The sequence below is a fragment of the Cyphellophora europaea genome, assembly GCF_000365145.1.
Source record: "Cyphellophora europaea CBS 101466 unplaced genomic scaffold supercont1.1, whole genome shotgun sequence".
Classification (NCBI taxonomy): Eukaryota; Fungi; Ascomycota; class Eurotiomycetes; order Chaetothyriales; family Cyphellophoraceae; genus Cyphellophora; species Cyphellophora europaea.
The window spans coordinates 8,106-32,754 of NW_008481797.1; the positions used below are offsets into that span (position 1 = coordinate 8,106).

The following is a 24,649-nucleotide window of genomic DNA, read 5'->3' on the forward strand; positions in this document are numbered from 1 at the left end:
CTCCAACTGTCCAAAGATCAACCTAACTAACACCCAATCAGCGGGGGAGGGCTGCTCTTTGACCGCCTAGTCAGATCAGCCAGGCTGAGCAGATCAAGGCCAATTGGCAGCCGATATGACACGTCAACCTGTGGCCATGGCTAGGATGGTGAACCTAGTGTGCTATCTAGAGCTGGGGTGGGGGGTCTAGATACAATGGCCCTAAGATTGCAACCCTAGGCCTAAACAGAATCAGAGGTAATTTCAGGGGGTAATAGTGTAGGGGATGCTCTAATCCCTGTACGTCTCTAGACACGGGTATTGAATTGAGTGGGATAGTCATTGGTAAGGCCTGAAGGCTGCTGTTAACTTTATACTTAGATGGATGTTAAAATAGAGGGTTACGCAAACCAATACTTCGCACTGGAGCCTATCTACTGCGCTGACAACGATGACAACCGCAGATCGTGTGTGTCAATGATCTTGTGCTAGAGGCGAAGGGTCTGCTTAGTATCGGTAGCGCTATAGTGTCTACCACAGTTCGGCTCTTTGTAGTGTTCACTGAGTTCGTGAAGGCTGAGGGCCGTCAAGGTATCCTGTATAACTGCAACGATATCCTGGAGGTTGATGTTAACCATACATCGCATATCCTTAACGAGCTTCCACTTATCTTTAAGCTCTTTCTTGAACTTCTGCTAGCGCCTGCGCACGATCTGTAGGTCTGCAGCCTCTTCTTTAGATAGTGCCTTTGCTTCCGTGTGGTCTAGAGGTGTTAGAGCAGACAGGCCGAGAAAGGGTATCTCAACATCCATCCAGGACGTGTGGTTATCTCTATAGGCAGCAACTTGAGCGGCCAGGCTTGCACAGTCCTTATCGTTCAGCGAGCGCGAAGAGACTGCGGGCAAGCCTGTGGGCACAACAACACCAGTAGGAACGGAAGCGGCCACTGGCACCGGCACTGGCAGGCCCGATGCTTGTTGCGCGGCTGCAGCCTCTTTAGCCTGTTGTGCCACCAGCTTGGCCTTAGCCTCTCTACACGCTTCCTCCCAACTCTTCCGTATTCTTGAGCCGGGCAGTAACAGACAACCGGAATCAGCCAACCATTTATGGTTGTTGGCCATTCCACAGCCAACCACAATGAGGAAGCCATGGCACTAGATCTTCGCGACCATTATATCAGCAAGCGCGGCCCTGAGCTCGGCGAGCGGCACGCACTCTGGCACGCTGGACCGCTGTTCGTGACAACGTGACTAATCGTCCGCAGGAAAGTAGAGGGAGGTCAAGGTGTGCACTTCATGGGTGTAGTATGCCGCGTTACCATAGAGCTTGCGCTTACACTCCATGGTCAAGTTAGGGATGTAGGCGTGCTTAATAACTTTAAGCTGTCGCGTGGCCACAGGCGTAGGGAGGTTGTTGTGTAGCTGCTGTGTGATAGCCACCTCAGTGATATTGCGATAGTTGTCTTTGTTGGCCTTGATATTAACGGTAATGGTGCGATAGGAAGGCCTGCTGAGGTCCCATGCCTTGATGTGAGTGACTAATGCCTCACGGTGGCGCTTCTGCTTCTACTGGGTAACGGTCGGCGGTAGATGTGGGATTTTACAGTGTAGCTGTAGTGTAGGGGCGGAAGGGAGACTTAGGAGGTTAGAGGGTGAGAGAGTGAGGGAGTTGAGGTATTGGGTGGCATTGTTGATAGATAATTACTTATGGTGTCAGAGGTGGTTAAAAGTAGGACACAGGATGTGATAGAGCTACTGGAGGTCTAGATCGCGCCATAATTAGCAGTTGTGTCTAGAGCACAGAAAAAGGGCAGCTCACAGGGATCTATTGCCGCGAGCACAGATGCAAAGGCTGTGTTATAGGCTGCGGTCTTTGAGATACTCACTGCTGTACACTCAACGACAACATCATAAAGCTAAACTTGCATGATAGTGACAAAGCCACTACCACTGTGTCGGTCGTTTGCGTTGTGGGGGATATGGAACTGCGTGGCAAGCTGGTGAACTTTGGCTTTTGCTGGTGTGCCTGTATTATCAAGCAGCTGTAGCAGCTCTCTCTTGAACAGAGAACAAGGGGGCGGCAGTTTGGTGTCCATAGTTTATCACGCATGACAGGCACGGGGATGTAGCGTGGAAGTTGTCAAGAATCAAAAGAGGTTGGTTAAGGGGGCAGGGTAGAAGAGATATGCGCGGTAGAAAGAGTATGGTCTGGAGGCCTAGGCACAACGCGCCAAGGGTTTGTGCTAAGACTGCCTGGATTTGTGTGTTCACAACAACCAGGGTGACTTGTTAAGGCAGGTATACTCAAGTAACAATTTTGTGACACGAATGGTTGATTATATGTTACCTGAGGAATAGGCACAGGCTGGTGTAAAGGCAATGTATATGGCCGGCCAATCAGCGGATGCTGTAGCTTGGCATATTTTAAAGGGGCAGTCCGCTTAAGAAGTTGCGCTAAGCCTTCACAAGCCACCTGCACTAAACGCGTTGGTGTGTTGATTGCTATCACCATTTTATCCTTGGTTCGCAAGGGTAGAGAAGTGTGTTTGGTACTGTTCCTGCTTTATATTGGCATACATCAGTGTTGTTTTCTTCTTGGTTGCGTTGGTATTACCGCCCTCAACGCGAAGTTCTCCTTTTGGGTTCAGCCTGACCTGTAGAGCCTTTTGGCTATCCGCGCTAGAGTAGCCGAATCCCTATTGTCCTCCAGCGCCGCCACAGCCCTCCACCCTCTCGTGTCCTCCACCCTGCCTTAATTGTCTACCTTAATATATCACGTCTGAAGCCGCAGCTCTACTTTCCCTGCGCTAACCACAGCTGCATGCCTCCCATCTGTTGCTCGCCGCGGGTAGTGACCGGTACTGATGGCGCCAACTAAGGGAATGGCGGGTCAGAAGCAATAACATCCGACTAGTAGAGACCTCAATGAGCCTGTGCAGCCTAAGAAGCAGAAGCGCCAGATAGCAAAGGAGCCCATACTGGAAACTTCTAACAGTGAAGCCAGTAGTGAGGATGCCATTGTGCCTAAGGCCAAGGGCAAAGGCAACACCAAGACCAGGACTGTTGTAAAGAGAGAGGAGTGCCTGTACTGTAAAGAGAGCCATGTTGTGAAGCAGCTGATGCGGCACATGTCACGGAAGCATGTTAGTATCTGGCATAAATTGACATAATGGCTGCGCGCGCAAGAGCCTAAGCTGCGAATGAAAGAGTCTAAGAAGGAGTGGTGTGTGTACTGCTATGCCTGGTGTCCCATAAAGAATAGAGTTTGGTATTGGAAAGATATCCACTAGATAGTCCCACTGCTGAGCCAATAGGTCTAGATGTTGGATCAAGGTGGTAAGGAGCCTAGACGCCACTTCATACGGGGTAAGGAGAAGCTGGTGGACAAAGAATCCAGCAGCATCTCTAGCGCCATGGACATAAATGTCCCAGAGGATGGTGAGCCGCTTCTACTCCCCTGTGGGCCCCTGCCGGTTCTAAAACCGGACTTCAGAGACCAGCTGGAGTAACTGCAGAAGATCTGCGCTAGAGTCAGAGGTGAGGAGGACCCGGAGGCGAGTGACAAGGATGAAGACGCCAACGATGCCAATGACGATGCTGACGACGATGCCGAGGACGACGGCGTTAACGGTGACGTCAACGGCGAGTATACACGCGAAGAAAATCAGGCAGAAGATGATACCGAGAATGATGATGACAATGTTAACGGCAGTGAATGGCACGGTCTCGATGGTACAGAAAATGTGGTTAGCGGTAATAAGGACACTCCTGACCGTGTTGAGCCCGAGGGCGCGGCGGCGCTAGCGAACTCCGGTGCTTGGGACCTCCGCAGCGCACGCTTGAAGCAACAGATGGTGGACATCTCAGACAGAATCTCAGCGCAAGGTCTGCTGCTTTAGCATCGCCCTGGGTGGAACCCTCTGGCTAAGGTCCTCTACCTGCTTTCTAAGGTTGGTGGCTGGCTTGACAGCACTGACATGGGGGACACGATGCAAGAGGCGCGCATAGCCTCCATATATAGGACCGCTATAGCTATAGAGGTGTTAGAGGCCCGTTTAGAGGACATGGTAGAATTATCCCTGCTAGCGGAGCAAGGACCCAGACTGCTTGAGCAGCTGTGTCGCGCCTGTGTTAATAACCACATGTGGCTGAAGGATACGCAGAGCTACTACTATATCCGGAATATTGCGGGCGATGGCGAGATTGTTAATAAGGATCAGTACTATACCGTGCTGGTTACCACGGACGTGTATGCTGAAGAAATCCTCCAGATGGGTGTCCAAGTGCCGCTGTTGATCTCACGGGCGCTGTGCAGCCGCCCAGGAGAGCTGTTAACGTGACGAGATGTTGAGGACTGCCTGCGCCGCAAGACCACCGTCAACATACATTTCCAGTCTCGCGCGCGCAAGGATTACGTCTATATGGGCACTGACAACAACAAGCCGGTGTAGTCTGACCGGCAGTGTCAACATGCGCTGGCAGATGAGGACTTTATTACCGCCATGAAGACTGATTGTTGTTCAGTCTTGCGCATACTTGAAGACAATAACCACACCGCGGTTGTGAACCTGTTGGATCTTCCGCTATTCAAGTTGAACCCAATGATGCCCTTTGTTGCCGTAGTCAGGGAAATGTCTACAATTTAATGTCTAGTGGGTGGTGAGCAGGCGCTACAGAAGGCCTGGGGCCATAATCCAGAAGGGTTTGAGTCAAAGGCCAAGTTCAGTCTGTATGGGGGAAAGCACAGCTACTCTGAGGTTCATGTTAACGCCACAGGGGTGATCACGGTGATTCACGTGGACAAAGGTGACAAACTGTTCCTGCTGTGGCCCTCTATGGACAATGCCGATCGAATGGTGTGGATAGACCGCACAAACAGCACTTACCCTGCTTGTGCACTGGTACCCGTATGTGTGCGGACAGGAGACACATTGGTGATGCCTGCTGGCTGCGCTCACGCGGTGGTAACGTTAGAGAACTCCCTTTGCATAGGAATGATGTACTGGCACTCGGGAATGATAGACATGTACATTACGCAGGCGACCTGGGATCTGCGAGATGCACAGTCCAGTAATAAGGACCTTCCGCTGGACTTTGAAACTGAAGTTAGGTCTTGGGTGATGTTGGCTGTTAAGGAAGCGACTCTGCCTCTGGAGTAGCAGACTTTGCCGTGGCCATGAGACCGAGATGTACTGAAGAATGTCTGGAATGTATGTACCCCTCTTGTATGGGATCCTTATGGCTTAACACTGATGACACTCGCAGGAATTTGCGGAGCTTCTGCGCGGTCTGACGAATAAGGACAAGAGTGTGCAAGGATGTAGGTGCCAGACGGGCAGATGTGACAACTGCGCGTGCGTTAAAAAGAATCGCAAGTGTGGCGATGAATGCTATAGGGGCGCGGTTGCCTGCCATAACCAGTAAGGTGTTGGAGGAAGCGAGTCACTGGGGAGATGCGTGCCTGTCAACAGGGCGGCATATTGTCAGAATATCTTTGTCTGTTGAAATACTATGTACAACTAGGAGTGGGCTAGAAGATACTCAAAGCTATGCGACAATATGGAAGACCTCAGGTAGCTATTAACTGAAGGTGGGAGATGGGAATTTTGTTACTTGAGGAGTACTCTATCTACCTCATAACAGCGAATCTTGTCCTGTGCTTGTGCTCTAGCCACCTGGCCTTGTCTGAGGGGTTCACCCCTACCCGAGACAAATGCGTCTGACCCTGGCTTGCTTGCTGTGTTACCACATCAGGTGGCTCCTCAACACTTCTGCCTCCTCCTCTAACTTCCTCGCTAGCTAAGGCTAAGGCTGACACTGGAAATAATTCAATATAGGCAGTGCTAACAGCGCAGATAATTGGTATATAGAGTATATATTGGCGCTCAGTAGTTACGAAACAAGGACAACAGATGCTGCAGCTTCACAACACGGGCGACCTATTCTCGCTTCAGCTGAAACATTAGATCAGCGCCTATATTGTATGTCAACTATTTGCTAGTCAGCTTACAAATGGTATGCAGGAGGTGCAGGGGAAGCCTAAAGTCATGGCTATGCTGAAAGTGCCTGAGGGCACGGCCTAGAGCGAGCAGGTGGTGGAGGTAGAGGATAGTCCTGTGGATCTTATTATATATGTACCGCGGGCGCGCTAGGTAGCCACACATATAGTGTTAGAAGTCAAAGATCAAGATTGATGGAAGGACCGCCAGTCAAAGGAAGTTGTTGCGAGGAGGCGCCTGGCTGTGATTGTGTCTGTTATCAGATGCAGGAGGTGTTAGGAGCCTGATACCTGATGGACTTCCTGGAACGGCTGCTAAGGAAGGGGTTAGGTTGCTAGTGTAGTCTTTAGGGTCTAGAAGGCTGATGTTAAGATTAGGATTGGCGCTTAATGACCTATCTTAAAACGCAGCTGTATTGCTGAGGACCACACCCTTGTGGACTATCTGTACTAATGGTCGCATGTATTAGGCTAAGTACTGTAGGGTGTATCAGTTATAGCGAAGGATCGGGTGTTCACAGTATTTGTTGTGGAGGTAGGCCTTAGGTGCCATGTGACTGAGATACTGGTAGGGAGCTGTGTTAAAGTTCAGGTAAACGCGCACACGCCAGTGAAGCAGACAATAAACGACCTTTTGGGGAAGAAAGGGAAGGTCACCTATGATAATATGGAGGCAGACAGTCTCGCGTGTATAGAGGCGCTTTAACTCTTTTAACATAAGGGGTAGGAGCCTCTATTGTACAGTGGGAGTGCTGTTCTTAGGGCGCTTGTGCTCAGTTAATAAGATAAAGAGTGGCGAGGCTACTGACATGTTAAGCCATATAGCATGGGTTAAAATACCTGTATACAAGCTGACAATACAATTCTTGGGGATAACAGACGCTAAGATTACACTATAGGCTAAATCATGTATTAGGTATGGTGTGTTGATACTAAAGCGGGATAGGAAAGCGAGGTTGTCAGGTTCAACTAGGTTAACAAGGAGTGCAGCCTCTATCAACCGCTGGGACTTGGATAGTGTCACCATTCTTGATTCCAAAAGGGGTGTAGGTAGAAGAATCCGCTAGGAATGTGTTATTAGTGGAGTGCCAAGGTTTCTATGTGTGTTACTTAAGGAGTGGTTGCTATAGGCATTTTAGTGGTAGTCAGCGCTAAATATGTCTTGGCATATCTCTACCTACCTCTTTACCCACCTTGTTAGTGATATATTATTAAAGTTTTGTACACTGTCAACACTTGACTAGTGCTGTCACAAACTCAGATGTTATAGTGCGATTCTTGATGGCGCGAATTAAGCAGCTTTAGAGGAAGAAGGCAAAGATAACTGCTAGTAGGTGGATTGTTGTACGCGTGTGGTGGAAGACTGGGCTAATAGATTTGACAGAAGAAAGCTATTGAGCTAACCAATAGCAGATGGGGAGGCAAGCAACTCTTGCTACTAAGAACACTACAGGCAAGGTTAAAAAGCCTTGTCGCTATAAGCCAGGTACAGTCGCACTTAGGGAGATATAAAGATACCAGGTAAGAGTCGGAATATGTGCAGTGATAGAAGGGGACTAACTGGCGGCAGAAATCAACTGAACTCCTTATATAAAGACTGCCCTTTATGAGGCTGGTTTAAGAAATCGGCAATGACATGAAATCAGACCTACGCTGGCAAGCCAGTACTATAGGTGCATTGCATGAGGCGGCTGAGATCTACCTCACTAACCTTTTCTACTGGTCAGGGGTTTTAGCTATACATGTGAAGCGGGTCACGATCCAGCAGAAGGATATAATACTAGCAAAGATAATAATAAAGGGGACTAAACCTGTGGGAGTATAAAACAACGCATATAGCATCTGCGGAGCTAGATCAAATAGATAGTGGTGCATATTGACAGCGTGGAGTTGAGATTGCATTTGGACAAGGATGGAGGAGATCAACAGCTGACTGGCATAGATTTGTGGTGTTCTAGATAGAACTACTTAAGACTAGTAAATGAATGATATGTTAAGTAGTTGATAATACTACCTATAATATGCTATGATACTATGTATAACTATAATAAGTGCTCGCTGTGTGTACATATAGAGTTTATTAACTCTCCTGTGATCCAAATGTAACCTGTAACTCACTCGTGTGTACTTGGGTTTTGTAATGGGTAAGGCTTAACTAGAGGGTAGTGTAGTAGCTAAGAGGTTGAGGAGGTGTGAGTAAGTGGGGGCGCGGGTACCGCTACAAGTGTTCGAGGTACGACTGTAACGATAAGGGTCAGGATAGGAGAGTCAAGGGCGCTTGGCCGGTCTCTGTATAACGCTGTTAACCATTGTGTCTATGTTAGTAGCACTAGAGGAGGGCCGGGCGGATGTGTTGGCCTTGAGGTAGGGAGATAATCGGTGACCTACTAATTGTAAAGGAGAATCTCCTCACTGGCGGGTGGGTGTTCTATATTAGTGTGTGGTGGATAGAGCCAGTTGGTTGTGGCTAGAAGGAGGGTTAGGTTAGGTGTTGGCGTTAGTATCTGGGGGGAGGGTGTGTAGTGAGGTTATAGGAGGAGACACATTATCAGCGGGAACTTCACCCAACACGCGACTGCGGGCGTTGGTAGATGCTGTTATCAGTTGTTCAAGCGGATAACCTAGTCGCTCAGTGAAGGTAGCCATATGGGGCTATAGTGTGAGGGAGGTGAGCGTGCTGTTGATAATGGGTTGCAGGATGAAGCGCTCTATGATGTCACAAAGTTGCGGCATCTATGGGAAGCACTCTTCCAGTTTCAGGAGATAGATAACCGGAAGGATATGGCCATAGTTCCAGCGCTAAAGACTAGAGCCCATAGTTAGTCATGATATATACAGTGTGAGAGAGAGCAGGACCATATGTCTTGATAGTGTGTGGTAGGAGGAGTGTGATTACACCGCGACCAAGCGCCAGGGTAAGCTCATAAAAGGGTTTGTATTCGCCCAGTCGACTGTGGAAGGCTTTAGGGGTGAGGTTCAGCTGTGAATGACAGCAAGCCTCGGTAACGTGTGAAAGGAGGTTATAGCCACACCCACTCTCAGTTAGGTAGCGAGCTAGGAGCTGCGGGATATAGGGCTTAGGATTTGGCCTAGCGCCTCGCGCTTGGTCAGCTGGCGACACGTTAAAGATAATAGACTCCTCTGGCAGGGTAGCGGTAGGGGGTGTAGTGTTGCACTCCTCGCCCCCAGGAGACGCGGCACGCGACACCGGACGGCCGGTGGTGCCCAAGCGCTTCTTTAACTTCTTATTGCTATTGGCCTGCTAGGCGAGATACTCTTCCTTCCACTGCTTGTAAGTGTGAACATTATCTACAACCACACGCCAGTCAGCTGTGAAGTCACACTTGCCAATATAGTATAGGATCTGTTGTATATAGCTGGGAGCCTTGGACCGATCTTCGCTGGCCCAACGGAAGGAATCAAGGACATTGCGGATCTGTGTGACATCCTTATCACGGGCGGCAGCAGCGGCAGTGTGGCAGGAGAGGAAATTGTCCTTTTAGCGGCTGAGGTAGTCAACGAGCTTTTCAAGCCTCGCACATGTCTCGGGCAACACTAACTGGGCAAAGTATGTAGCGATAGCCTCCGCCTTAGCGGGCGTAAATATTTTGACCACCTCCTTCTTCTTGATAAGCATGGTTAGCCGCAGCTAGAGGATCTTAGCCTGGAGTGCCTCCTTCCTAGCTTGCACAGCCTTAACTGACACACGCGGGCTAAGGGCGATCGGCGGCTGCGGGCTGGGTTTGAGCCGCAGGCGGACGTGTGGGGACAGTGAGCCGGGGGTGGATTCTCTGCTGTGAAAGGAGCTATCCTCTGATGAAGCCTGTGGTTGCTTCTGTAGGACTGGGCCGGATATGGACGCAGGTGATAGCTGCGACAGGACTTGGGTGGGAGATACACGCCGGGATTCTAGCGCAGGGGGAGGGGTCTCTTGCACAGCCAAGGAGGAAGGTGACAGACACTGGGGGGTCTGTGTACAGGCTGGCTGACCTCTTGCGGTGAAAGACACCAGGTCTAAGGATGAGGTTAAGGGAGGCGCGGTCTCCGGTGTTGAGATAGCAGAGAAGCGCCGATGGATGTAGCTCAGGTGGGCCTGTATCTTGGACTTCACATAACTGTTTGTAGTAGTAAGGATCATTAACATAAGATACGTGAGGGTAGTCTGGTGTGGGTAAGCGAGACTTCTGGGTGGGTGTAGGAATCAACACAAACTATAAAGTTGTTATACTTTGGATGGGACTTGAACGCCATGGAAGGCATGGCTATAGACAGTCCCCTGACTAGTGCCATGGTAGCTGGGTAACTGGCAGCCGCACATAGAGGTAATATAGGATGGAGAGGATGATAGTGACACTATAGATATACTGGTGCAGGACAGATGTTGTCGTGGTCATTAGGTTATGGGGTAGGGCACATAAATTCCAGAGTGAGGCGGAAAGTTTAGGAGAAGGATGGTGCCTGTATAGCGGCTGCTACACTTAAGCCTATAATATATGGTTGAAAAATATATGCTAAAGGTATGCGGATATCTGGCTTGTATAATAAGCTAGCTAATACACTACACTAGGTTACAAGTGCATGTGACGTGTGAATAATAATATAATCCTGGGCTAGTAAGAATAGTGTCGCATATATATCACAGACGAAGGCGTGTTGACGTGTTAACCTGACACACTGGACTAAGGTTGGGCGGCCCTTAACACGGATATCCTTAGGTAACCACTGTGTAGTGGGTTGTGCCGTCAGGCGGTTCACTGAGGAGTGTTGAAACGCGGAAGGAGCTTGGATGGGGGATCAGTTAAAATAACTGTACTGTATAGTGTGAAGGATACTCTGACGTTTGGCGTTAAGACTGGCTGACTGGCGCTGTGGCTGGTTAGTGTTAACAGGCGCGGATAGTTCTGGGGGTGGGAGAGGGTGCTGAAGAGCGGCAGAAGACACACGAACAGGACCGGACACGGCTTCGGGGGCGGGTGTGGGCTTTAGGGGGAGGCGGGCGGCTTGATTGGCGGAACAAGTGCTGCTATGGCCCGGAGAGGTGTCACCAGAGGGTTAGCTATGGCGGAGGACAGTCGCCGGCGGTGATGGGGTAGGTGAGGCTGGTGAGTTTGGCGTGGCGGTGGGTAGGAGGAGGGGATCTACGCCGGTGGTTGTGTTGTTAGGGATCAGCTGGGATAGCTCAGTATTAGCAAAGATAGTGTTGAGGATCTGGTAGCTTAACTTTTGCGACTGTGCAGCGTTTGGTGAGACCGAGGGCTAGTTAATGGGAAGAGGTTGCTGCCGACTAGACACTAGGTTACTTGATAAGTACTGGCCATGAGGGAGAGGGGACAGTCTACCCACTGAGGCTGATGTACACACGCATAATAAAAGCGCCGGTCAGGTTAAAGTTAAACAAGCCTTCCATGGCAGTCTTAAGATATCGCGCGTGTATGTAGCCAGGATCCTGTCTGTATAGTAAGGAGAGTGTCTCAATAAGGGAGGCTACTGAACCTGTGGGCCAATAGAGCCGATCGCCTCTTTTGCCCCGTTGGATATAGACTTTGCTAGCGAAGGAGAGGCTGGAGGAGGAGACACTAGTATGGTAGCAACAGCAGTATAGGGGTAGGCAATCAACAGGCAACAATAGAGAATATAAGGGGCACAGTATCAGGGGCGTAAGTATGTAGAAAGCATATAAAAAAGCCAAATAGTAGCCTGGATAGTTTTAACGCTTCACAGTAATGGCAGGTAGACAGTAGATAGATAGTGGTTATAAGTAGGGTAGAAATCATATAATAAGGTTCGGCGAAGACAGTGGGTCTCTAAGTGCATTATACTACCTGTGGTTCTATAAGGTGGAGTGCTATTATACAGTGTACTCTTATCCCAATTTACCGGAGTGGGAATCAAATAGGTATTTAAGACAGATTCTGGAAAACCTTCGCGTTGGGTGCCCTCTGTTTAGCACCTACCTAGATAAGTGGCTAGCCTCCTTAGTTACATGGTCAGGATAACAAGTAATAACCACAGTGTTAGGGTAGGACAATATAGCGATATTATTAGTAGTTGGAACTCAAGACTAGTTCTGTTGTGATTCTTCATAGGTAAACTCATTTAGATATCGGCGTAGTTGGATAGATAATTTGCCAGCTGTACTAATGGTGGGTTCCTAGGAAGACACATCAGGCGAGAGGAGATCAATAGTTTCAGGTTAGGTAGTCTGCTTTAGCACAGAAGTAGAGGTGTTCTAGCGTGACGAAGTAAGCTTAGAGATCTTTGGAGTCGCTTTACGAATAGATCTCGCGGCTAAAGAGGAAGTTAATAACCCTACCCGCTTTAAGTTTCTGTTAGCAAACGCCCTATTAATAGCCTCTCAGCCTGTGTAGCGCTTAGCTGGCACTTGCGAGGAGGATAGGCGTCAACTGAAAGGAGGCCAAGGCTGCGAAGAAACGCCGCTGATCTACTTGAACTGTATATTATTGTTATTATTGTTAACTTCCTACTTGGCATCACTGGCATAAGCGGGGCGGTGATAATATCGCTGCCAGGGTAGCTCATACTGTGGCTGGACAATAATAGTGTTAGTATCTTCCTGAATCATGCCTGTATCTAGGTTCTCACTAGCCGCAGCGGGTGGGGAAGGGCCGGTCAGATTGTTGAGCATGTTAACCGGTTCTTCATCAGAGAACAAGGGTCTAAATTCCTGCTGTGGAAGTGGTGATAGGCCTGTCAGGGCAGTTAGCTGGTCTTGGGTAGGCTCTTGGCTTGACTTACAAGAGGCTTGACAGGAGTGAACTATGTCTGGGCGCTACATCAGAACCTCAAGCGAGAAGCTTGTAGATCAAGCGTCCGTGTTAGACCGCAGGATGTCTAGACACTACACTAGCGGGCTCAGAGGAGCAGGTATATCTTCTGTGTTAAGAGGCTGAGACTGTCTAGGGACTTATATGGAGGGGCCAGGCGCAGGCTCAGAATAGTAGGAGGAAGGAGGGGGGTTAAAGGAAAAAGAGACAGGTGCAGGCTTAGCTGACTTGTTTCAATAGGCTTAGTGAATAATATCGTTGATACTCATATCACTGCGTCTGGTTATACAGCGTGTGGTAGTAGTGGTTTTACACTCTAGCTAGTGAAGGCCTTTATCCTAGCCCTGTTAAACAGCGGGTAGGGCAGGAGGGTTTTAGGGCTGGTCTTTAGTCGGATTACCTGTGGCAGGAATATCCTTGGACAAGCTTAGGCGGGGAGATGTGCTCTGTGTGAGAGTGGAAGAAGCAGGATCTTAGCTATAGCGGGCTAGAAAAGAGAGTGAGCTAACAAATACTCTAGTATTAGATGTCAGTACATACCTTTGTAGAATGTGGTGTTGTAGGCATGTCCTGAAATATCACAGCGGTAAGACTCTTAAATCAACAGCTTGAGCTTCTAGGTTTGGGTTAGGTCACAGGTGGTAGAGGATAATAGAGGGGAGATATACGGAGTAGAGGGTATCGTCTAAAAGCTGACAGGGATTGTCAAGGTTGTCTATGGTTAGCGACTACTAAGTGAATAGTGGAAGCAAGGCAAGGTAGTGATAGTAAGCCTGCTATCAAGTACACAAGGAAGAATCAAGGAGAGGTTGTGTAGTATAGTGTTTAATTTCAAGTGGGCTGCACTTTTATAAACAAGGAGCAGCCTTGCTAAGACCTAGTGTCTGATATACCTGGGCCTGTTGTTTATAGATCGGCCACTCCTGGTACCTAACTCTGGACTACCTTACTGACACGATCGTGAAGCTGTGCTGCTACTCTATATGTACGTTTCCCATGTTGGGCAGTCAACAGTGTCTTGAACCTTGATCCTACATCCTATTCTACTTCCTCCTTTCTTAACTGTAAGTTTACAGGGCTCCTGGGGCGAGTATTGCTAATCCTTAACCCTTAGATCTGGCTGGAAAGATGAATGTGGTGTACACCTTTTGCTTCAAGTCCTTTATAGATAATAAGAAGCTGTATAAGCACAAGACTCGTGTACAAGACAATTGTCACCACTATTGTGAGGTCTGCTGTCTGGACTTTGGTAGCGCAAGAGAGCTAGCAGGGCACCAGATGGCAGACAAGATCAAACATGGTAAGTCCCTTGTGTGTTGGCGTTGGAACGTGGGCTAACCACAGTCAGGCCATTGTCCCGATTGTAGCTTTATCTGGGACACTGCGCGCTCTAGCCGGCGCTTGTATAATAGCTACCTTCCCAGGGTAAGTCTCGGGCTGTGTGTAAGGAAGAGAAGATAGACTGACTGGAGGAATGTAGTGCCCAGGCGCACCAGTTATGCTATTGTGTCTGGGCTGCAAAGTGGCTATCACCGGGGTGGGTGAGCTTGTATGTCATATTAAAGGAGGATATTGCCCGGTCATCACCTAAGACATGTGGTATTACCATCAAGGAGAGTAGAAGATAGATAATGATAAGGCTACACAGCAGCGCAGCTTTAAGGCCAAGCTGGTTTATACAAAGATGTACCCAGCTCAGATTAAACAGGATAACTGGCCAGAGGAAATGAGGAACCCCAATCTACGCGAGGCTCAGGATAACAAGTCAGTTAGCATTACAAGCTCGCTAGAGCATAACACAGCAGAGGAGGAGATAAAGCGGGCTGTGCAGGGTAAGGTGCGCGGCGAGCCGGCAGAAGACAATCAGGTGGGCCAGCTTGTGTGTGCCATGGGCAGTCTGCAAGTGTCCGTACCTCCTGGACCAGGTGATAGCAATCTGGCTCATCAATTCGATATAGAGTGTGATCTGTGGGTGTGCGGTTGCCAGCAATGTCAAGAAACGTTCTGTAATGCGGCAGCACTGAGAGCTCACAAGTTAGACAAGATGAACCACCTCGGCCGTATACAAGCGTGTCCTCAATGTTTGGTGTAAAAGGAGAAAGCTTTCCAGCTGGTCACTCACATAGTAGCGGGAAGCAAACGTTGCAACCTGCGCAATAAGGCCAGTGTTAGCGACCATATAGCGAAACTGTCTACGGGTTTAGTGGGCAAGGTCTATAGCAAATTCGTTGTACCAGTCAATAATGTCTGGACAAGGATGGGCGAAACTACACACCAGTGAGATAGGCGCGGAATCCTGTCTATGCCAGTGTGGTGTTAGGGTGTGGTATCTCTACGTTAGGGTACGGCGATAACAAGGGATGGGGCCTTCCCGCTTGGTACCTAGATAGAGACTAAGGAGCGGCAGCGAGGTCCTGAGTAGATCCCTGCAATATACTGTATCTGACATATGTATAAATAGAGATTGTATCAAGACTGTACATCAAAGTACCCAGTGGAGAAGTCCTCTGGTAACTGTATGGTAGTGCTCGGTCCTCATATATTGGTGACCTGAGTAGCATCCCTCTCTCACCACTGGGGCTTTAAAACTATCTATTAGTAAAGGCACACTTAGACCCTGAGGTGTAAGGGCTCTTGGACAGGCTATAGAGCGGCGCCATCAAGATCACGTTCACATATACACTTGGTAGATGGGGTGTTTGATTATAATTATTTATGATTCTGGCCTATTAAGAAGCTAATCTATAAGCTAACCCTAACAGACAATCCCCTAGGGATTCATGTGTCTAGACTACTAATGGCCTAGGCTAGGCCTGACAAAGCGTGGGATGGCGCTGATCAGTTAGCAACATAGTGTTTTAATATGTCAGATTGTGGAAAGTGAGCTGTAGCAGACAGCCGCTGTCGCGGCACGCGAAGTCTGACCATAGGTGTTGGAAGGCGGATGAGATGATGTAGGGAGTGTAAGGATAGAAGGAAGGGGAATAGTGTGGTAGAAGGCGGTAACAGGGACTTCAAGAATAGTAGATATAGCCAACCTCTCTCGCAATCTTAGGGTTATCTGGTATGTGACAGGTGACCGCTGCAGTGTAAGTGTCCTGGGCGGTAGTCAGCATACTAAGGCAGTCTAAAGGCTTACCAAGATTGATGTTGTCCAGCTTAACAGGGTAGCTAGCGGCCTATTGCTCAAGAAGATGTTTGCTGATAATACTAAGGATACTATTAATCTTGGGAAGGGTGATGTGGATGTTACCGAGGATGCCGCAGGCAATAAGCTTAGCGGGACTAACACACTTAAGACTAGGAACAGTCAGTAGGTGATCTGTAAGATAGAGGGTAGGTACTTACTAATACAGGGCCTCAGTGGTGAGGAATATATAGATGCTAGCGCTAAACTCAGCGGTGAGGTGATTAACCAAGGCGTTGTGTAGGTGAGAGGTATCCTGTAAGGTACCACTAGTACTGAAGCAGATAGTGTATCACTCCTTGACCATACTATAGAGGTTGTCTGGATAAGCTTGAAGGGAAGGGTGGTTGTTAGTGGTGCGCAAGAGCCACTTGTACCAAGCAGAGCGGAGAGGCTTGGTGACCTAACTGTTACTGATAGCCTTGTAGATTTCATGCTTCTGGAGGTATACAAGTGTAGTAGCGAGCTGCTTTATAGCCCCGGAACGTTAAGACTTAATGTCTGTACTAGTGACTTAAAGGTATTCTATAAACTGTGGATCAGGAGGGAGGTCGTGCCAATAAACAATATCTGCACAGAAGTTGTCGAGCTTCTACACCACAAGATCATCTGTCTGATGGTTGCGGCATGCAAAGATAACCTTCTGAACGTGAGCAAGGGCTTTACCGCTAAAGAAGTGCTTATTAAAGAAGGTCCAGATGTTGTTTATATCATTGTTAGTGAGCAGAGTACTCTTGCTACTACAGAGATTGCTGGCTAGTTGGAATAGGCGGTTCAGGTAGTTACTGGAGACCATGCGGAAGCGACGCAGAAGTTTGACAGAGCTTATAGTACCTGTAGGTGCAATGGCTTGTGGATAAAGCATGTAGCCTTCGGGCGATACTTGCTCATTAGGGACAGGAATCACCGCCTTAGGGGCATTGCTAGCCATGATCTGGGGGTTGAGGAGACTGGCAATAGCTTCAGGTAGACCCTAGGGCCCAGCGCCGCTGGTGGCAGGGGTATTGCCTGTGAAAATACCGGCCGCCTTTAGATACTCTATAATGTGCTTATTGCTGATGCCAGCAGACTTCGTATACCATGTGAGGTAGTTGACAATAGCTTTGATAACAAGAGCAGTCTCAGGACTACATTCCTTGTATTGTGGTCCTTGCTCGGAGGGGATGAGGTACTTAGAGAGTAAGGACTCAGTGTTGCTGTGGCCCTGTGATCAGTAAGCAGTGAACAAGCATACAGGAGAGGAGGACTGACTTCACAGATCTAGAAGAGATAGTATATCTTAATATCTTTGTCTGGTATATCACAGGTGTAGTTAATAAGTGTTTCACTAGCGTTCTTAATTTTAAGAATTTCGCGGTGGATCTCAGAGGGAGCGTTAATGATAAAAGCGTCAGGACCCTGGTAGTCAGGCGCCGATAGCGAGTAGTTGGGGACCGCTATTACAGTGAAAAGAAGGTAGCGTTTAGGAAGTGGATAGAGGAAGAATGAGGTAGAGGAAGATAATATAGAGGAAGATAAAGGTAGAGGAAGATAAAGGTAGAGGGAAGAGGGTGTTAGAGAGAGTGGTAGGATAGAGAGAAAGATTTATTAACAAGAGCAAGAATTATAAGTTATAGTGTGATTAAGGTAAACGCGTGTCCAGATCAACGCCAATCATTTTGCTATAACACCTGATTGTAGGAAAATTTGATCACAGCCCAAGTCGCCTAGGGAACGAAGGCCGCGACCGCAACAATTATATTTTATGATCTAGAGGCGGAATATTGGTGATACGACGCTTGATCTAGTGATTTGACTTGCTACAATATTAACTTAACAGATTGCAAAGGCGATAGCCGCTCCTCTAGGTGTAGTATTGGGCTACAGGGTATGTTTAGGAGGCAGGATGGTCTTCAGGTAACTATCTTAGTGCAAAGCAACAAGGCGAAAAGGTTACCTGCGGACTGGTGCTAAGCCACAAGGCAGGTTATAATCTAAGTAATTGGGTGTTAGAGGCTAATGGCGTACTGTGATTGGTCCTAATCTACAATATATGATCAATAGGATCAAATTAGAATTGATTAAGCGTGTGCTGGATTAGGTCACTCAATATCACTGGTGGATTTATCTGTCGTAACATTACGTTAAATTCGGTTGCACCCTTCCCACAATACAAGCCATGTATTACTCTTCTCACACTACACTCCGTTAAGATAGAAGCTGAGGCTTAAGCTGAATATGTCTGTAATAATACACAGCTAGTGTAGGCGCACAATAATAAGGAGCTAGTAGAGAGGATTGTTGCTGTTACCTGTGCTACCTTTGAAACCAAGACAGATCTCCGAGTTGATGAACTTGATATACTAGCCGACAGTTCGGTGCTGGTGCATGCGGTCAATGTAAGTTGTAACTCTAATACTCCACAAGCACCGAGCACTGACACAATTAGCTGGCCAGTGGAGGACTTATATTCACTAAGCGACTGTGTGAAGCTAATACTAATGGACCGCCAGAGGTGATATAGTGGTTGACAGTGTTTATAGTGTAGGGAAAGTGTCCCTCTCAGTATTGAGTGGTGTGATGCGGTATGTACTAATAATGTTACAGTGGCTGCTAACGCTGCGAAAGAATGTGGCATGACTGTTCCTAACCAGACCGATACCACAGAGACCACACAGATAGAGGGCACCTATGACACACAGGGAGCAGCGGATGTATTTGAGGCTGGGGCAGAGGGCGAGCCAGGCGTGGCGCCAATGGCGGCGACTGACTATTGTGTTATCTTCAAGAACGGGGTCCAGTGGGTGGAGTAGTAGGTGAGGATGGCAGACCACCATGGTGCAGGTATGACATACTACTAGGTATTGCAGCTAAATCTGGGAAGATGCGATCAGAAGGGGTAGGCAAAGATACTGGCTAGCTACTTGAAGATAGTACCACTGGTAGGACCCGAATCATAGTCTGAAGATCCACGGTAAATTTGTATTCTCTGGTAACACTGGCCAAGGGCTGGGTAATGGTACATGGTGTGTATTCTGACAATAACTCTATCTAACTAGAGCAATAACATGTTCGTGTGGTCACCTATAGCTTGTGGTAGACCATAAGGTGGAGGTCATATAGGCCCTCCGGCCACTATTTGCCTTTGTTAGTCAACGCCTGTGCTATAACTTGTATGTTTAGTCACTTTCTTAGAGGTTTGTAGTGCCAGCTATCCTTGCTTTTTTCCACAGCGAGCTCCTTAAGGTACCGACTGACAAAGTGTCCACCAGGGACAAATGTTTCTCTGAAGGTCGCCCAGCAGGGCTGGTAGGTAGCTTCACTAACAACACTGTGGCGGCCAAGGAGGCAGGCGCGAACGGTGAGTGTGTCCTGTGTACCACGCTTCTACGCCTCCTTGGGGGTGAGTGGATTACTAAAAGCGATGGCCAGGTAGCCGGGGAGGCGGTTAACTTGTCAGTGTTGGGAGGGAATGCGAGCACACCGCTCACCATTAGTGCAGGGCTCCTACTAGGGGGGGAGTTACTTTTAATTGAAGCGGGCGTCCACAAATGCCTGGATAGTCTGAGGTTTGCCAGGGGGGAAGCTGGAGGTGCTGATAACGGATACGCGGGAGAGCCCGCTGCTGGAGACAACCGGGTTATTATCGCAGCAGGTCAAGATCTTGATCTCGGACCAGGAGAAGATGGGGAAAAGAGGGAGATAGAATCTGGCTAGGGTGACGATACTAAGGTTGCTGTAGGCGGTATTGGCATCTTTATAGCCCTTGTACTCAATATAGGCGTTGAGGATCTTATCGCGGATATTGTTGACTTCGTTGTTGTTCAGCAACTCGCTCTAAACCTGACGATTCAGTGTTGTAATGAGCTAGTGCACAGTGGAGTTGTCAGTAGTCTCGCGTATAAACGCGTCAATATTTCTATCCCCACGTGTGATACCTGCTGCTGTATACCGCAGCAGATACAAGATTACATTAATCGCGCACAAGTAATCATGAGCTTGCTGCCTGAAGGGCTAGAGCATGCAGTTAGGGAATGAATCCACAATTGCTTGGCTAACAGTCCTGTCAGGTTGGTCCTATTGCACCAGCAGAGGTAGGAGGAAGAGGAAGGGCGGTTTATTGTCCGATGCTTGCCATGCAACAGGAAAGGGGGTGGATGAATAGCCAAGTTGGATGGACTGCGCGGCGAGGCTCTGTAGTGTATTGTCATCAATCTTTGCGGTTTCTTTCATTGTTTCAATCTTATCAGGCCGCAGGTGGAATGTGTAGGTCCAGTCACCTTCACGATTAGAAGATACTCTATTGTATGGTGTTAGCTGGAGAGAAGACAAGAAAAGGGGTTGTAGTACTGGAAGGCGGGGTGCTGGCGGAGGTAGGCTGTAGCGCCGAGGTAAAGGGGAACTGGCTTTGATGACGCTATTAATAGAAGAGTTGATTTGAAAGCGATAGGGTATTTAAGGAGAAGGAGAAGGAGCAAAGGGTAATAGTAGGTACCGCGACGATATGTTATGGGCAGAAGTAGTGATAGCCCGCTTTTGTTGTACGCGCCAAGAGATCTAATTTAATCTGCCTGCTAATATGTGTGACATGATTTTAAGATTGTAGACCTCTTAAAATCAAGCCTTCAGATCAATATTGTTGACAACTACTTTACTTTCATCAGTAACACTACATTAGCTACTGTATAAGCCATTCACAGATATATTCTCCTACCACTCTCTAACTACTGTTCTTAGGCACTATAGTGACACTACAGCTCAACCCTGTTTCTACAGCGGTAAATGCTACTAAAGGTCTTAATAGGGAGATAAAGTTAAAGGTATATGCGTGGATAGAGCAGCTTATAAATAACTAGAAATGGGAAGTAGGAGAGCATAATAACCTGATTGCCGGTGCCATAGATGTAAGCATGATACACATAAGAGTAACAGACACTAACTCTAGTAGGTAATGGTAGCAGTGGCTAAGTTCACGCAGGAGTGGAAGCAGGACTTTGGTTCAAATGCGGTTATGTTCACTAATGTTGCTATCTCAAGTGTTATAAGTGGTATGTCACAGTTCTTTATGCTGGTCCTGGTACTAACTGGTTCATAGTGGCTATAGCAGAGTTACCTAATACCTTCCCGCCTGATAGGATAACTCTTCAAGAGCCCGCTAAAGAGTCCCAGCAAGAAGCTTTAGTACAGGCAGAACAGGCTTCGGCACAACCCTTTATCATCAGCAACTCTACCTCCAAGGCGGGTAACCCCTTCACCACCCCACACAAGGCGGTTATCGCGAACAAAGAGGGCTCACACCGATTGAGCGCCGGCAAGACAGTGCACTTTGAGAAGCAGATCAAGGACCCTCCCTTTAAATGGGCCTAAGCTGAGTGTGTCTACTCCACCACTGACAACCTGTAGATATACTAACTAGTTGATCTAGCTAGGTATTGAAATGGGCAGGTGTGACGAAGATAGATTGATGGAACTGGATGTATCACTTCTAGACTGACTCCTCTAACTGCCTTGCAAACTACTGGGGGTATATGGAAGATGTGGTCTGCCTGTATAGGCTAGATAGTACATACTTGGGAATGAAGATTGTTATTGCATTGTACTGTGCTGTTCTGTAGTGACCGGATAACATTACGTTAAAGTGCTAACTGTGATTAACAAGGCTAAGGCAGTCTCTTGAAATCAACAGCCTTGGCCCCACTTTGGCGATATGATCAAGCGCTTGATTAACAACCTGCCTTGTGCCATGGCAACTGATCCTAAGGGCAAAGGATCAACTGATTAAGCGCGGGTTGCGATCACTTGAGGTTGATCTACAATGTTATCACCCTGTGTTTACATCAACCAGCGTTAATATCCGCCTTTAAATACAGGCTATAACCAAGTATCTTCTTGTCCTCGCGTATACCTTAACCTCTCTACTTTGATATCTGGTCCAATAATCTTTAACTCCTTTAATCCCCTAATTCTCCTCTACACTCCAACTTTCTTTAATATGCCTACTATCATGACCGATGTTTCGCGCAAGCTTATGATTAGCTAGAAGATCGAGGCCCTTAACAAGAGTGACCAAAAGGTGGTGTGGGAGACAGTTAAGGAGAAGATCGCCGTGTGGAGTGTGGATGACACAAAGAATCCAGGTGTTGCTGCTGACATCTGTAAGGTAAGTTAAGTACAATGTATCTAGCTCATGTCTAACATAAACAGTTAGTGTACGGGACCTTTACATTTATAGCCAAGTATAGCGGTGTTCTAAAGGGTGGTACTCCTGAGGTGTTACAGGCTGCTGTGGACCTCAACCTTAGCTATAAGTCGCAACTGTTTTGTGGTTTGTTGGTGTGACTAACCAGCTTATAGTGGCTAACAAGTACTTTACTGATGCTTTCCTGGAATCGTTGGTCGCGTATAACACTGCGGTCACAGCTGCAGGCTTAGATGCTACTAAGAAGTCTAAGCGTACTTCAGGCGGCTACAGCCCGTGGTTTGTGCCTGCTCCAGCCCTAGATGTGAATACTTAGACCACTGGAGAGCCTATAACAGTCAAAACTCAAGCTAGTGCTAGCACCTCCCCTACAGTCAACCTAAAGCGCACCTTCTCAGCGACCAAACAGGGCTCGCCTGCCAACAACAAGTGTCCTGCCACCAACATCTCTTGTATCAGCCAGAGCCCTACTGCAAAGAACTGGGGTACTGGTATTCTTGACTTGACTGGCGCTGCTACCCCGCCCCCTTTCTAATATTAGAAGTAGCAATGGCATCGGGTAAGTTCGCTAACTTAACAACTGAGGAACTGAGCGCTAATGAACCTAGGTCTGTCAAGGAGTTCTGACTCTCAAGCATATTTCCCCATTAACTTCCTTCTTTTTCCTTAACACTAATCTCTCGCGTGGATAGCCATGGCAAGCAACAGTCAACCAATGTTAGATAGATAAGACTGATAATAGTACTAGCGGGTGGACTAGTATCAACAAGAGGCATGTTTTAACTATTAAGTGGCGGGTTATTGTGGGCAGGTATTCAGTGGGGCAACCTTCTTGGTTAGCTAGCTTCAGAATAACACCGATAATCTCAAACGTTTCTTTACCAACATTCTAAGGTGCGTGTGTATACGACATTCTCAATAGTATCGGTCTGCGCCCTTTATGCGTGGCTTAAAGGAGATAGTAGGCACAAGAGGAAGTACAAAGCGCAGCGGCGGATAACTAGAGGGTCAAGTGTAGTAGGTGGTACTCAGGTAACCAAATTGGAAGTGGTATTAGGGCATGGTAGTTACCTGAGGAGTGTATTTTAGGTGAGGGGAGGAATATATATGTCGAATTGGAGGAAATCTGTTGGAGACTCGGGACTTCAAATTACTCTAGACTGTGGATGTATTAGCAAACTACCTAGGCAAGTATCTAACATGCGGATAGAGATGTTATACTTACAGTAGCTTCCCCCGCCGATATTGAGGGTATGTGAAGACATACACAGGCTAGAGCAAAAACCCAGACCCTTAGTGACAATAGCCTAGGACCTCTACAAGAGCTATTGAGGGTTAATGGCAGTGGATGTAGAGTATTAACAGATCTATCCAGGCGCTCTTCAGTGGAATTAAGGATATGAGCATAGTCTATCATGCTTAGGAGGTTGGAGATCGCTTAGTGTGGAAGGAGTAACTTGTGGTGGCTTGGTTGCCCGCGGAGATGGTGTGCGGAGTTAGGCCAGGAGGAAGGACAAGTCTAGTTACAGTCTGGATATCGCGAGAGGAGATGGTGGATAACTTGTTGTAAGCGGCGAGCCTAGAGGACTCTGTAGTAATACACTCAAAGAGGTCAAAGGGAAGTTAGTATAAGATCTTAATGAGGAAGAGTATAAGATTTACCTAGAATAAGAGAGTTTATCACTGACATGGCACGCTGAGAGATGTTCAGGTTAGGATGAAGGTATTTAAGAACTGCAAATGTATGAGTCGTTGCTAGTTGGAGAGAAGAGGTTATATATATGAACCCCGAAGAATGTAGAGGGAGAAAGTGCCCTTCAATATCTTTTTATGTGTTCTCGTTTTAGTACTATTGTCTAACGGGGTAGTGGTAGTATAAATTTTGCCTTTGTTGTTGTTTTTAGAGCTTGTAGGACTGTTGAAGGCCTGCTTAGAATAGGTATTGTTATTGGTGGCCTGAGTAGGCATTTTAGGATGGCGGTAGAAGGGGAGATAGTGTAATGGGAGATGGAAGGGTGGTAGAGGGGTTAATAATAAGGGCTTTGTGCTCGGATAGACTGTGATATATAAATAGAAGAATAAGTTGTTACTATAAGGGTGGATTTGGAACTTAGCTTGGTGACTTAGAAGTAGGTAGGTAGGCAGGTAGGTGGTAATAAATACTAAGCAAGACTGTAGGCAGAATATTATTGAGGGTATAATGTAGTGGAAGTGATGAGAGAAATAGGGGAAGGCTTTGTAGAGAGTATAATAAAGAGATGGATTGTATATAGTTTAGTTAAGATTGAGTATATGGGGATAATCTAGTTAGAGAGAAGTTACTTAAGTAGCTAGGGCTAGTATAATATCTACTACTAGTGAGTTACTATACTAATTACTTATCCTCTAGTAATCAGGAAGTTAAGTATAAGAGAGGCTAGTGGTTACCTGAGGAGTTATAGTGAAGTAAGGAGTAGTTACCTAAGGAGTTGTGGTGAAGTGAGGATAGGTGACCTGAGGAGCTATAGTGAAGTGAGGAGTGGT

General features: G+C 47.5%; 2 protein-coding genes across 2 annotated transcripts; one reads left to right on the plus strand and one right to left on the minus strand.

Annotated features, from left to right (window-relative positions):
• Positions 1–7,389: 7,389 nt before the first annotated feature.
• HMPREF1541_00001 (uncharacterized protein) lies at positions 7,390–7,488 on the plus strand (the record flags this gene model as incomplete). The annotated part of the gene is made up of 1 exon (XM_008712310.1): positions 7,390–7,488. One exon carries the CDS (start codon positions 7,390–7,392, stop codon positions 7,486–7,488), a length of 99 nt encoding a protein of 32 aa, XP_008710532.1.
• A 16,075-nt stretch (positions 7,489–23,563) lies between these two features.
• HMPREF1541_00002 (uncharacterized protein) lies at positions 23,564–23,740 on the minus strand (the record flags this gene model as incomplete). The annotated part of the gene is made up of 1 exon (XM_008712311.1): positions 23,564–23,740. A coding segment is annotated over one exon (177 nt), but the record flags the coding sequence as incomplete, so codon positions are not given.
• Between the last annotated feature and the right edge of the window lie 909 nt (positions 23,741–24,649).